Genomic DNA, 14,792 nt, shown 5'->3' on the forward strand with positions numbered 1-14,792 from the left:
TTTCGCACTCTCCTCCTTCACCCTCATCAAGAGGCTCTTTAGTTCTTCTTCACTTTCTGCCATTAGGGTGGTATCGTCTGCATATCTGAGGTTGTTGATGATTCTCCCTGCAATCTTAATTCCGGCTTGTGATTCTTCCAGCCTGGCATTTCTCATGATGTACTCTGCATATAGGTTAAATAAGCAGGGTGACAGTATACAGCCTTGTCGTACACCTTTCCCTATTTTGAACCAATCGGTTGTTCCATGACTGGTTCTAACTGTTGCTTCTTGGCCTGCATACAGATTTCTCAGGAGACAGGTAAGGTGGTCTGGTACTCCCATCTCTTTAAGAATTTGCCACAGTTTGTTGGGATCCACACAATCAAAGGCTTTTGCATAGTCAATGAAGCAGAAGTAGATGTTTTTCTGGAACTCTCGTGCTTTCTCCATGATCCAGCGAATGTTGGCGATTTGATCCCTAGTTCCTCTGCCTCTTCGAAACCCAGCTTGTACATCCGGTAGTTCTCGGTTCATGTATTGCTGAAGCCTAGCTTGTAGGATTTTGAGCATAACCTTGCTAGCATGTGAAATGAGTGCAATTGTGCGATAGTTTGAGCATTCTTTGGCATTGCCCTTCTGTGGAATTGGAACATAAACTGACCTTTTCCAATCCCGTGGCCACTGTTGCGTTTTCCAAACTTGCTGGCATATTGAGTGCAGCACTTTAACACCATCGTCTTTTAGTATTTTAAATAACTCAGCTGGAATACTGTCATCTCCACTAGCTTTGTTGTTAGCAATGCTTCCTAAGGCCCACTTGACTTCACTCTCTAGGATGTCTGGCTCAAGGTCAGTGATCACACCAGCGTGGACATCAGGGACATTAAGATCTTTCTTGTATAGTTCTTCTGTGTATTCTTGCCACCTCTTCTTAATCTCTTCTGCTTCTGTTAGGTCCCTGCCTTTTTTGTCCTTTATCAATAGGCATATATTACGATATGTAAAAAAAGTCATAGATGCTGATACTATACTGGATGAATGTCCTTTAACTGAATTGTTAGGAGGTAACGTCAGCAACTGGTATGAGACAATAATTAATGAGGTCATCCTTTTAAAAAAAAAAATTGGGTGGAAAAGGAAAATCACCTTCATAAAATGGAAACTTTTAATGATGGCTGTTCCACATACAAGGCAATGTTCAACAGCTAGTTAAAAAAACAGAATGCTATTTTTAACATACTTGGTGGATGAGAAAACAAAACAAAAATATCCTGATGATGATGAAAAGGGAGGCTATCTTCAGTAGAAAAGCTATTTTGAGTCATAACATAAATCTGTGTTGTGCCATACCAAATTATGTTGGACAGAGTCAGAGCTCATTAAAAGAGGTGACTCCAATAATGCAGCCCCTCCTTAAAAATCAGGAAATGAAGTGGTAAAAAAAGTTTTCTTCAAGTCAAGCTCAGTGAAGCACTGCACTTAACCACTGTGATGCCACAAAAGAGTGTAAAATGCAAAACCATTCTGGGAGTTGGAAGATTAAAATTCTGTACATCGAATAACAGGATAGGAAATTTAAGCCAATAAACATTAGCTAAATTACTATGAATAATTATTTATATGCTACTTTATTTCCACTTACTATTCTAGGAGATCAGCTATTAACAGAAGCAAAAAGCTACCACATATGAACTAAAAACTTACCTTGGCAAAAGAATGCATTATTTCTGATAGAACATCTGAGTCAGGCTCTGTTCCTATGGCCTTGATAAGAGCATCACACATAAAATGCCACATCTGGGTGAGATAGTCTGGACCACGAACTCTTGCGCATTCCAGAAGTAAAGGCATTGATTCTGCAGCTGCCACACGAACACGTTAAATTCATTAAGGGAAATTATTACATTTTTCTAGCACCATAAAGATTCTGTCAGAAAATGTGATCAATGCACCATCCCATTTTTCTAGTTCAGCTCCCTAGTATTAGATATTAAATCACAATTAAGGATGAAGCACACTATAACTGTTACATTTAAATTTTGCTTAACTAAGCCAGATTTAAATCCAGTAAAATTGAGGGCACTTTTCTTAAGAAAAAACCAAAAACCAAAATTATGTTAAGTCTATTTTAGGTCTCATATTACATTTTAAAAGTGTGCCATAAAATGGGAATTGCATAGCTGATCTGGGTTTGCAACAAAAGGATTTACTTGAACATATAAGAAAGATGGAATATTATGGTTTTCCTGAATAAGCTATTCTGCTGCAAGATAATTTGCACCTCTTCTAAAAAGCTTCTTATAGAATGGCAGCAAAGTATTTGATAATAGAATCTAAAATCTGTAACATTAACATTTCATAGGACTATCATGGAAAATGAAACAGACTTAAAAAAAGATATCATCATGGAAGTAGAACTTCAGCAAAGGAACCATTAGCTTCACAACTTGTTCAGTGTACTCCACAAATCCTTCCTTCAATTCTTTGGCATAACAAACCTAAAATCCAAACATAAATTACTTCAGCAAAGGAAGCTGGATCATGAATAGACAACTATACTTAAAAGAAAATGGTAGAGTTAAAAGCAATAAGCTAGACAAACAAATGTATTTTCATAAATTGTGAAATACTATTTGACCACGAATAGATATACTATACATTTAAAAGAAAATTGCAAAGCTGTAAATGAATAGTGAAAGAACATCTTTTCTTTATAGAAAAATATTTTTTCTTGCTAACAGTGATGTAACAGATCACATTTCTCAAGATTATTGCGTGTTTCAACAACTTCTCTTAAAAGAGTTCAATCCTGCTTTCAATTCCTCAACTTCAAGGAGAGACATTCCCAAACATCAGAGGGAAGGCAGATTCTTATTTAAAACATGTAATTAAAATAGTACCCACCAACATCTGGCATGCAGTTGCTTTTTCCTCAAGACCTGCAGTCTTAATACCAAAACTCTGCTGATCTCCTAGATTTACAAATTCCCAGCCATCATCATCACTCATATTTTCCATATCTTGAGCTAATGAGAAAAAAAGGTTAATTTTAGTAGAGTTGTACCATTCCTTACTAACTAAAAAAAAGATTGAAATGTTAGAACTTACTGTCAAGGAGGGCCACTTCAGGTTTAATTGATGCAGTTTTCATCAAAGGACCCATAACAACAGGAAGATATTGCTGGAATTCCTTTCCAAGAATCTTGCACATTCTAGCCCATGCAGAAATCATATATGAGATCTGTAAATTAATAACACTTGGTTTCATTTTCTTCAAGAATAATGACTATAATGCTATATTACAGCCTGGACTGTGTAAAAACCAACCCCCAACAAGCCTATTTTAAAAGTTAACTCTCATGCTACATACTACAATCACTAAAACTAAGGAAATTATACAGATTTGTGTAGTACTTTGAACACTCTGAAATACCTCACAAAAATACCATGTTCTAGTCTTTACAAGAGCCTTAGAAAATATTAGTGTCCTCCCAAAATTAGTTGGGCTAAGACTAACAAATTCATGGCAAAAATGAGGAGAGAAAAAGAAATTTCCATAGGTCAGTTTTAGTCACTATGCAACATGAAGTCTCAATTACAGAACAATTTCCATAAGCATTTCAATAGTACTTTGCTAAAAAATATCCATACAATTAGACTTTATCTAATTTAGCATTTTTGTACAATAATTTCTGGATGCGAAGGTGTTTCCTGCATATTTATAGTGTCCTTAATGATAATTGGGAACGGAAATGCTGTTGCTAAGTGATGCAGTCGTAAAGTGCAACATCATGTGACCACATCACTTAGCAATGGCAATACTGGCAGCCCCCACTGCTGACGTTAAGCAAAAATCGCAGGTCGTTAAGCAAGGACCTCATGCGACTGTGACTTGTGACTTCCTCCTGGCTTCCCACAAGCAAAGTGAATGGGGAAGCCAGTGGAAGTTACAAGTCCTGGGCAGCTGGCAAGCAGGCCAGAGGGTGAGTGAGTACTATGGAGTGTGGTGGAGGGGGGGAGTGCTGCACTGGGTGTGTGCGGGCTGGGGAAGGGATGCTGTGCTGCAAGTACACTATGGAGTATGAGATCCCTGGGATCTCGTACTCCGTAGGGGCTCCTTGGGAGAAAAAGTGGTGGGAACAACTTGCAACCTGCCAGCTTCCCCATTCACTTTGCTTGTGGAAAGCCAGCAGGGGAGGTCGCAAAAAGTGATCACGTGATGACTGGATGCTGCCATTGTCAGAAATGTGAGCCAGTTGCCAAGTGCCTGGATCGTGATCACATGACTATGGGGTGCTGTGATGGTCGGAACTTCAAGGACCAGCTTTAATACTACTTGTTCAGTACTGCTGCAACTTCAAACGGCTGCTGAACAAGTGCAGTTAACCGAGGATACCTGTATAGGTGAGAAGTGCAAACTAAAAATAATTTGAGATTGCAGAAGTTACAAAAGCCTGGAAGATGTTGAGTGTACTTGAAGAAAAGCTTCAAACTTTTCAGTCCTATCATGATTATGCTTAGCGAGCTCTTAGGTAGCTTGGTAGCTAAAACTTTTTCCTTATCCCTACTGCAGTATGTCAACTAAAACTGTACTGTCACTTGGGAAAATGTAGATTTGTACCATACATGTACTGCAAAATCTTGAAGTAACTAAAATGTGGTAAATCAGATTATTATAATCTCATTCAGAAATTCTATTCCAAATATATATAGTTATAGAAACTTGGACCAAAGCAAGATCTGCTATGTGACATACCTGAGGATCATCATCTTCCAAGTCATTAAAGTCAGTTTGTGTTTTCAGCAAGAGTTGCATCACATCAGATGCATCCTGCATAAACTAGAAAGAAAGAAACAATCCAAATCAACCTGTGACAGTTGTTAAACAGACACATAGTATCCTTATAATAATGTATTAAAGAGCATAAGCTTAAAAATATTGAAATTACTAAAGCATCAAAGCTAAAGCTAAAAATCAGGAATCAATGGTTTCAGTTTAAAAACACAGAAGCAACTCAATGTAATTACCAAGTTGAAGATAGTACAGAATTAAATTGATACCTACCTTCTCTTTGCCTACTGCAAGGCCAATTAAGCTGATACATTCTATAGTTTTGCCTCTTAAGAGTCTAAGTTCCTTCTGCACAGCATTTTCAACTATGTGTTTAAGAGAAGGCATAAATAAATCATAGTATGGAACAAACTTTTCTTCTGCTGTATCAGCAACTGATGCAATGGATGTAACAACTTGTTCCAAAACAAGTTTGGTTCCTTTTTCTATCAACTGTGGAAAAAAAACAGCAAATATTTTTTTAAAAATTGAAGTCTTGCTGAAACACTAAATTAAATGTAACTTGATTCCATCATCTTAAAATGTCCTTACCTCCTGTAGCTTTAATACCATAGTGGAATGAAGGTGCTTCACTAAGTTATCTAAATATGGAATAAGCAGCGATTTTGGACAGTCTTCAGTAAAGTTGATCAGAGCAGCAGCTGCGTGAGCCTGAACACGTTGGTTACCTTGGTCTTCCATGGTCTGCAGAAGAGCTGCAATAACCTACAACAAAGATGGCGATCATGAGAGAAAGATCCCAAAAGAAACTTTGTTAATATACACCACAAAGCCTTCTACTTGCCTTCTCGTGGAATTTTTTCTGGAAGCTTGGTGCAAAGTCTGTAGCCATTTGACCAATTGCATTACAGGCTGCATATCTTACTCTTGGATGCTGAAATATTTATATTTAATTAGTAATATCATAAAATAAAACATTGAAATAGACATTTTGAGTAGGCAAACTGCATTCAACTTACTGGATCTTGAAGGAAAAGCAATACCAAGTTAACTATTTCATTCAAAATCCCCTCCATTTGTTGGTGACAGCCTTCACCAATAGCTGACAGAGCCATCAAGCCAGCATGCCTGCACTTCCAGTCAGCTGTATGGAAGATATGGAATGGAAGAATTAATAGTCAGAAAAAAATCATATGGAAGCTAAGAATATATTTTTATTCAGAACATGAATCTGTTCAAGCTAGTTCTCTTCCATTCCAGACTCCAGAAGAATGGTTATACTCTCCTCACTTGCACCTCAGTTGGCGATCAGATAAAACTGGCTCAGGGAAGTGCAGAGTGTGGCCACAGTTGCCTATTTCACTGAAGGAATCTTCATGATATGTGATCAATGATCTATATGCCAATTTCTTGAAAATATGCATAAGCTGTCCTTATCACTGGATGGAAGTAATGCTCTGAACATGATAAAGTAGGAAGAATCTGTTTTAACATTCTGTTTTCAAAGACTGCCAAACACAGAAGAAAAAATCTGTTGCGGCTGGTGAATCAGACAAGAGACATTTCCTAAAATGGTCACTACTAAAATCCAGCGTGTGCTAACCTGAGAATCCCTCAGCAGTTTCTGGCTATCACAGGGCTTATGAACCCACTTCACCCATGCATGGATTATATTTATTTATATTATTGTTGTTAACTTTTATTTTGGTTGCAGACCAGCATAAGACAAATAACTTAATAATCTTTCCAAAACAGAAGGAGCAAAATATAATAAAATAAAAATTATTAGCATAGAATTACAAAATATAAAATATAAAACTAGGTAAAAACCTGTAAGTAGTTAAGTCAAATAACTGTTGGACATTATAACAATTTAAAATGGTCCTAACTTGTAATGACCCTAATGCTTCCTGTAGCTCTACTGGGATCTGACTGGGATTATTGCAATTTATTTACATATATTTTTGTGCTTTCAAGTCAATGTTGACTTCTGGTGACTGCTTGTTGTTCTGGTGGTCTCTGCAGTTTTCTTGGCAAGATTTTCAGACGTGGTTTGCCCTTGCCTTCTTCCTACGGCTAAGAGTGAATAACTGGCCCAAGGTTACCCAGCTGGCTTTGTGCCTAAGGCGGGACTAGAACTCATGGCCTCCTGGTTTCTAGGCTGGAGCCTTAACCTCCAGACCAAACTGGTTCTCATGCATGGCTTACTTGGTTGTAAATTCATTTAAACCCATTTTAACTGCTCAGCTCCTAAACCATTTAACCAGCAGCTCAAAATCCAAAATAAAATTACTTACGATTCTGAAGCATTTGCATAATATGCTCCTTAATCATAGGCAAGACAAGTTTTCCACCAAGGCCACATGCCATTCTATCCAGTGCACTCTCACCAGCAACAGCATTGCTAAAATTTGCAAAAGTTTGAAAAAAATGAGTAAGGGCAATATTTAGGACAGCAACTGATATTCCTATTCCTTAATCTTTCGTTTCAAAGAAAACACTGCTTAATGTAAAAAGAGCTTCAAGTACAAACTTTTTACAGATACATTAAAATCAAAACACACTGCAAATATTTTGGGTTTAGCCTTTCCATTTTCTTAAGCCTACAGAGGATCTTACACGCTATAATGAATACATCTTATCTGCTGCTGCTTTCCTGGAGCTGATATAAAGAGTTGTATCCAACTGCATTCCTGTTATGACAGAGAGGACTTTCATACCACTGTTTTGCACCACTTTGGGATCAGCTCCATACTGATTAATCTCTTCATATTATCTGTTCCTGAGATCTCATCTGATTTAGCTTTTGACTCTTTGGATTGTTATGAACTTCAGGAAACCTTGCATTTTCTTTTTAAATCACTATGGTACTTCATGCCCTATGGCAAATCCATTTGTTCCCTGGCAGGAATTCTTGCCTCATTCTACCCACAGAGATGAAGCCATCTAATTGTTCACTCTCTGTCTCTCCTCTCCCACAACTGCAATTCAGCATTCTGTTTCTGGGCTTTGTCTCCTACAGTATATATTGTGCAGAATATAATTTACGTTCCCCAATTCAGCAACTACTGCAACATAAAACCATGGTCAAAGTTATTTTGAAAAACCTTCAATTACAAAATTGCCAACCTACTGCCATACAATTTCACAACTAACAGCTTTTAAATGCAATAAAGGAATAAGACTGGTCAAAGACTGTAATAAAGATATTTAATTTGCAATAAAGGAACTGTGATCAGGAACCTTGGAGTGAACTAGGAGAAAGAAACTTTAAGAATGTCATACAACAAAGAACTGGTCATGTGATCCTTGAGTTTTAGGGTAGATTCCTTCTTTGTGTGGATTCCTCTTTGTACCAAATTGGACACTGGTATCTTTTCTTCCTATGAAGAAGCTTCTTTCACTTTTGATTCACTTTATACTTTTCTATACAGACAACTGTTACTCTCAATAGAATTTCTTAACTATGTCTTTTTAATGAGAAGGAAAATGTGCCCACTCATGCTATCAATCCTTAACCAGTTCAAAGTGATGGTGGGCCCATACCTGTAGGGCTAGGCTTTGACATGAATTTAATGTCAAGACAGATTGAAGTGCAAGAGAATCTCGGAGAGGATAAAACATCCTTAGCTTAATTTCTAAAATATGCATCTTTACCTGTCAAAGTCATCATCTTCTAATTCATCAGAATTTGCCCAATCTTCATCTTCTTCTAGATCAACCATCATCGCTAACATCTGAGGGACTAAAACAAATGTAACAGTGCATATTAACAAATCTTCCAACAGTGCATTGGATGCTAACGTAGCTTCTAACAATACGAAAAAGAAATGTGGTATTTCCACTTACTGCGTTATGTACCCACACAATTTGTGAAAAACTGCTGATCAGTTTGATATTTGGAGGAATTTTAACTAAGTAAGGTAAAATAAGGATATGCAATATGTTCTGAGTACTTTGAATTTGGAATAAAACATACATGTTCCCAACATTTTTCCAGACCTTGGAACAAGACATACTGATTTTATCCCATCCTCAGAACAAAATACATAGCATTTGTTCTGAACCTGAGGCAAAGTGTGGGTATTTTAAATGGCTTGGTCTCAAGCACTTGAGAATTTTATTGTCTTATCATTTGTATTGGCACTCTCTCTATATATATTTGCAGTTGCTGAAGAGCTTTGCTGAAATTGGCTGACTAAAAGATTCAGCTAAAATGTGTTAGCTAGGAGCTGCTGTTTGAAGTTGTTTAAAGCTAATGTTGTCTCAAATGTTGTCAGAATTTTATAAAGTAATTACTTGTTTTTGTTCTTTAATTAAAACTATTAATCGATTGCCTAAGTCATGAATATGTTTCGTATACAGGATTTGTGTGAGTCTGTATAAATACTGCTTTGCTACTAATCCAAAATGATCTTTCATCCATTTCCCTTTATCTTTTTTGTAACTTATATTATGAGAAGAGAATAGGATAGAAGGGTAGGCTAGAAGAAACATATTTGGCTTCTCACCTAAAGTTATAGAGCTAAAAAGAGACGTATGTTGAAAAAATAAAAGGATATTGAAAGTTCTGGATGAAAGAAGCAACAAAGAATAGCAAAAACAGTAAATACGTGACAAAAATTCTGCAGAAACAAACACTAGGTTTCTGGATATGCACCAATTCCTTGAACTGTACAGATTTCCAGAAAGTCAGATAAAAGATACATTGCAAACAGCTCATAAACAAGAAAGGAAACCAATTAAAACCAGGAAGGGCCTGTTTGGACACCACATGATCATTATAATCTAAATAGAAATGCTGCTTTCAGAATACTCTAGAAAGCAGCAAGAGAGAAGTCTATAAAATAATTTACAGAAAGAAGGAAAAATCCATTATGATTAGGTTGCAATGTCTCTATCCCAAGCATGCTAACCATTCCAAACTCACATATAGAGTTTGCTTCAATAGACTGAGTGGTATTTGCACTGAGTGGGATTAAATAGGCAATTACTAATACTATATTTCATACTTAATCATTTTTACTTCTATTATTAATTTGCAGGTAATGTAACCTGGTCTTTAAGAATCTTCTATGTAGAACCCACATATTTTAATAACTCCTAGATATTGCCCAAACATCAGTATTTTTTTTAAAAAAAGGTTTAAAATCAGCAGTAACGTAACCAAGCCCGAATCAGGCTTAAACCATCGTGATTTTTAATATAAAAATGTTTCAGTTCTCTGAGGATTTTAATTGATTTTGGCATTTAAGCCTATTAGTTATCATAACTGTTCTAGCCATTAACCCTTGATTTTATTACTGCATCCACAAAGATATGGTTTATGCAAAATTACAGAAAGGATGTGAAGAATACTGATACTTCCTGTTTAGAAGAAATGTGGCTTACATATTCCTATTCAATGTACATTTTATGCTTCTTTCTGCTTCAGCACTGTAATCTATTGTATGTCTGATTTTGGCTAGCTTTAAACAGCAGATGAAAACTTAGCTTTAACATTAAACTATGAACAGAATTAACCTCTGCATAGATAAAGTAGTAGTAAAGATCAGAAGTATGCAGTAAGTAACTTTTAAAAGCCTTGACTGTCATTACAGGTGCCCACAGGAATTTCTGGGGTGCTGGTGGTCCTGGGTGCAATTAAGATGTGATTATAATTTGTACATCACTATTACATATCAGTTTTCTTGTATGTATGCTATTGGATACTACTTGGCAACATCAGCCATTCATCAGTTTTTGGATTCCTCTTAATTAATTAAAAAGCACTGAACTGTCAGTTTTCTCTTCAAGGGTGCTCTAGGTATAATTTGCCTTGAGGAGCTGGTTGTTCTGCTATACAGTTGGAATCTTCTGAAAAAAGCTGAATTGGTACTTTTTAGCTGTTTTAGTAAATGGTTGATACATACTTGACCATCAGGATTTTGGCTTTTTAAATCCAAAGCAAGTTTTTTAAAAAAAAAAAAATCTCTAAGTATTTTCTATAGTTTAAATTTGACTAAAATAACCAAAATGGCTTACTTACTAGCTTGTGCAACAATGTTGATATGCCTTCTCAGCATAGCAGCAGCAGTTTCTGATAATGTAACTATTACTTCAAGGGCCAGCTGACGTTGCATATTACTGAGACTTGTGTCTGCACATAACTGAAATTGAAAAGTATTTCAGGAAAACACTAAAACCAAAGCCAGAGTTCTAACAAAAATTTCAAAATGAAGTGATAAAATACAAACTTACTTTCAAACTCAGTTGCAATGTAGGTTCTAAATGTGGACGTAAATATTTTGGAACTGTATCTGCAATCTCTACAAGAGACTTTAGGACCGAATCATCATTTTGATAACACGAGTCATTTACTGCCTAAAGAAAAACAGTAATTAACATATTTTCCCTTGTAATTTGCACTTAGAAGCATTAAGAGGAAACCACTTAACATTTTGCAAGATTCTACAACAAAGGCATTTGAGTGTCAGAACTCAAAAGTTCACCTTAGTACAGGCAATATAATTTTAGCACATGCTCAACCAAGAGAGGCCTATTAATGTTCACCTCTTCTATAACTCATCTGATGTGATTGTCCTTCTGTATTTTTTTCTTGTTGCATATGATTAGTTTTTTGGAGAAACCATAAACTATTTTAACCATGCTCTCGTTTTTCAGAATTATGTAGTTAAAGCTACAGATACCACACTGCATCTGTGTAAATTTAAGACAAATATATTCTCAAAAAACCGGAGTTTTTAGTTTTGCTTAGAATTTCAGGTATTTTTTTCTGGTAAGTTGTAGTGTTGTATATGTGGTAACAGATTTCAATCATTTCACATTTCTGTGTATCTGAGAGAATAGAAAGACAATTTGTGGCTTTATGCAAACTTGGGAACTGTTACTAGTAACAGAATAAGCAGTGTATCTGTGCTTGATGTTTCATGCTACTTATCAACACAGTTCATGCTTTTAATTTTCTATTCTCAGACACTTTAAATTATCGTGTCTGATTACAAGTTTTAAAAGAATTTATGTATCTTTTAGCTTCTGATGATTCTCTATTATACGAATACTATTTTTGTATTGCATATTGTGTTATGCAGAGTTAGAAGTAACTTTTAAGGTTTAGATTTTAAAATCTAAAACTATATAAATCTCGATAAAAATAACTGATTTCTCAAACTTTATTCCTTGCAGGATTTGAATATAGTAGTTGCTCTTGCATAAGCTCCCATGTATTAAGGTTTAATCAAGTTGCACTTACTGTATGTGCTGTAGTACAATATTTTACATTTAAAAACAATTACCCCATTATTCCGAGTGACACCCACTGTACTAACAGATACATCAGAACTGCATGTATTATTGACATAAATAGCAGCAACATCATAAGCATCTTAGTCACCAAGTGTCCGTACAATCTTCAGATAATTTTCTGAGATTTTACCTGCAAAATTCCAGGAAGCAAGTCCGCAAAATGTTTAAGCAGCGGAAGATTTTGCTCATTAGCAAGAACAAATGCAGCTGCAGCCCTAGCAGACAGTGTCCTGATCTAGGAAAAAAACCAAACATCAGTATTAGGATGATGGCATACTTAGGCAAAGAGGGGAGGGGAATACAGATAAATGTCCAAATCCAATGAGAGTCAACAAGGGACTTTAGTCAAGCACATTTACAGCACCCAGATTTCTGCTGATTTGGCAAGAAAAACACTGCTGTTTATGAGATTAATTTGTCTCAGTCAACGGTCAGCATTCTGAATTAATAATCTCTTTAAAAATCAGCTCTATGAAGAACAAATCACAATTCCATAGAAGCATTTATCTAAAATAATCTCAAAGTAGAGTTATTTCATGTAGATTACTAAATAGAATGGGGAACAAGGTAGAACCTTAAGTGCCTTGAACAAGAGAGATATTTTTGTAACAGCATTAAAATAAAAAACAAAATTAAATAAATATTGAATTACCGTTGGATTCTCCTGATCCTGCATACACTGCACCAACATTCGTTTGATGACCTCTAAATAATGCTGCTGTTGATTTCCAAAAATACCAGGAAAGTTCCTAAGCAGACAATAAAATAAATATATTTATTGAATTATTAGAATACACCAAAAATCCACTTGTGGATGCTTCTTTGTCATTACTTATCCCACTGAGGAAGACCCGACAATAGCACAAGCAATCTAAGTGATTTTCAGTGCCCATCTAAACAAAATTGTGCACTATTCTGTATGGAAATGCAAGAGAATAAGTCCATCACCACTGTTTTGTTTCATTATCTTATCTCCTATTATTTTTTTAAAAAATGGACTAAAATATGTTAAGAAAAATATTCTAAACCATAATGTTCTGCAGTTCTATGACCTGAAGTGCATCCCTGCTGAGAAGCAATCCAGTACTATATATGAAAGACTAATCAAGATATAAATTTTGCACTAATTATTCATTAAAAATAGTAAAGATGGGCATTTCCCAACTAAACAAGTGGCACATCAGACTCTCCCCACCGTTTTACTCATGAACTTTTCATTCTTAATATAATGTGAAATAATCTTTTGCCATTTTATCTAGATGAATCAACATTTTGACTGGATTATAAACTTTCTAGGATTCACTGGAACACTAAGTTCTGGAACACAAAGTTCTGTACTAAATCGGCAGAGAAGGCCAAGCAAGAGATTAGCTAAGAGTCCACATATGATCATAAACCAGATTTTTAAAAAATCTGGTTGGGAAATGCCCATCTTTACTATTTATATTTTTAAAAAAATATAAAATGAAGATAATACTCATGGGAGTGTACATGCCCAGAAGTGATGGGCTTGAACAAGCTTTGTTCAGATGCATTATCTGTGTGATAATGCATATATCACATATAATGCACATTATCACATAATATCACACAGATATTACTATACAAAAAGTACCTTTTTGTATAGTAATATTTCTTCACAATTCTACCATCTCTACATTTTCTGATTTTAAAATGGATTATTGTTAGAATTTAATATTTTTAGCTCTGTTTCGGTTTCTTTTTTTATCAGTTGTTCTTAAAAAATACTAATCTTCATTGATAATGTTTTATCAAAATACCTTAAAACCTCCTTGACACAGAAGTTGTTCCTGCCAAGATTACGTGGGTAGTGAAGAATAAGAAACAAATGTATATTATAAATATCCCTACTTTGCTTGGGATATTTGTAGTCCAAAAAGACTACAAGCTCTTTAAACAATCTGACAACCCTTCCTTGTTTCACAGTTTATATTGGAACATACAAAGGCCTCATGAAGCATTTAAGAACAACCATATACCAAAAGATATGTAGAGCAGCTTCACGTAGTCCCACGTTTTGAGAGCTGACTGAGTCAAACAAGAACTTCAGACCTTCTGGCCACTGGTTATTGCCATCTTCATCTAAGCAAGAAAGAAAATTAACATTTAAGATATACAGCTTGTAAATTAAATTAAAATAAAATGGAAAACACAGCACTTAATCAAATTAGACCAATGAAGTCTGATGCATATTGGACTTTCTCATATCCTAGCATGGTCATCAGAAGTATTTACAAAAATTCCACAACGCTTAGAAAATCTGCAACTGTTGCACCTTAGCCTCCACCCTTACACTTAGAATTTCAACTGACCTTATACTGGCTGTCGGAAAAAGCAAATGGAAGAGAGTAAGTAAAGCGCCCATGAAGCAATAATACAGAAAATACAGTGGTTGCATACTGTTTCGCTAAATCAAAATGCTAAATTAAAAAGTAGACATCTGAGTGAATACCCCATTATTTCAGAAGAGATCATTCCACCAATGCAGAAAAGTTACGTGCAGAGATGCCATACTCACTAATGTCAAACAGAAAAGGCTGCACAGAGATCACATAAGGTTGTGGATTGCTACACTCCTCAAGGCTTGCGCAGCATATCTAAAGATAATATTTCTAAATATGAAAATGCATATTTAAAGTGGTAGATGTTTAATCATATTATTTAAAAGTTTTATCTTCATTTCAAAGCCAAT

The 14,792-nt window shown here is 35.4% G+C and overlaps 1 protein-coding gene across 1 annotated transcript in view; it reads right to left on the bottom strand.

The window, feature by feature from the left end:
- Nucleotides 1-14,792, bottom strand: part of IPO5 (importin 5) — a 40,690-nt gene that overhangs the window by 19,021 nt on the left and 6,877 nt on the right. Inside the window, exons 4-19 of the mRNA XM_007421298.4 lie at nucleotides 14,080-14,182; nucleotides 12,732-12,828; nucleotides 12,210-12,314; nucleotides 11,015-11,137; nucleotides 10,803-10,923; nucleotides 8,432-8,519; nucleotides 7,072-7,178; nucleotides 5,794-5,918; nucleotides 5,619-5,708; nucleotides 5,366-5,539; nucleotides 5,048-5,266; nucleotides 4,739-4,822; nucleotides 3,091-3,223; nucleotides 2,887-3,008; nucleotides 2,384-2,480; nucleotides 1,687-1,859 (exon numbers count right to left, since the gene is read on the bottom strand). Coding sequence (XP_007421360.1) covers nucleotides 1,687-1,859; nucleotides 2,384-2,480; nucleotides 2,887-3,008; nucleotides 3,091-3,223; nucleotides 4,739-4,822; nucleotides 5,048-5,266; nucleotides 5,366-5,539; nucleotides 5,619-5,708; nucleotides 5,794-5,918; nucleotides 7,072-7,178; nucleotides 8,432-8,519; nucleotides 10,803-10,923; nucleotides 11,015-11,137; nucleotides 12,210-12,314; nucleotides 12,732-12,828; nucleotides 14,080-14,182 — 1,961 coding nt within the window. The remainder of the gene's footprint in view (nucleotides 1-1,686; nucleotides 1,860-2,383; nucleotides 2,481-2,886; nucleotides 3,009-3,090; nucleotides 3,224-4,738; nucleotides 4,823-5,047; nucleotides 5,267-5,365; nucleotides 5,540-5,618; nucleotides 5,709-5,793; nucleotides 5,919-7,071; nucleotides 7,179-8,431; nucleotides 8,520-10,802; nucleotides 10,924-11,014; nucleotides 11,138-12,209; nucleotides 12,315-12,731; nucleotides 12,829-14,079; nucleotides 14,183-14,792) is intronic.

Source organism: Python bivittatus, unplaced genomic scaffold (genome assembly GCF_059951505.1).
Source record: "Python bivittatus isolate LINGU-HERP-01145 unplaced genomic scaffold, Pbiv_v1 ctg000060_np1212, whole genome shotgun sequence".
NCBI classification, from domain to species: Eukaryota; Metazoa; Chordata; class Lepidosauria; order Squamata; family Pythonidae; genus Python; species Python bivittatus.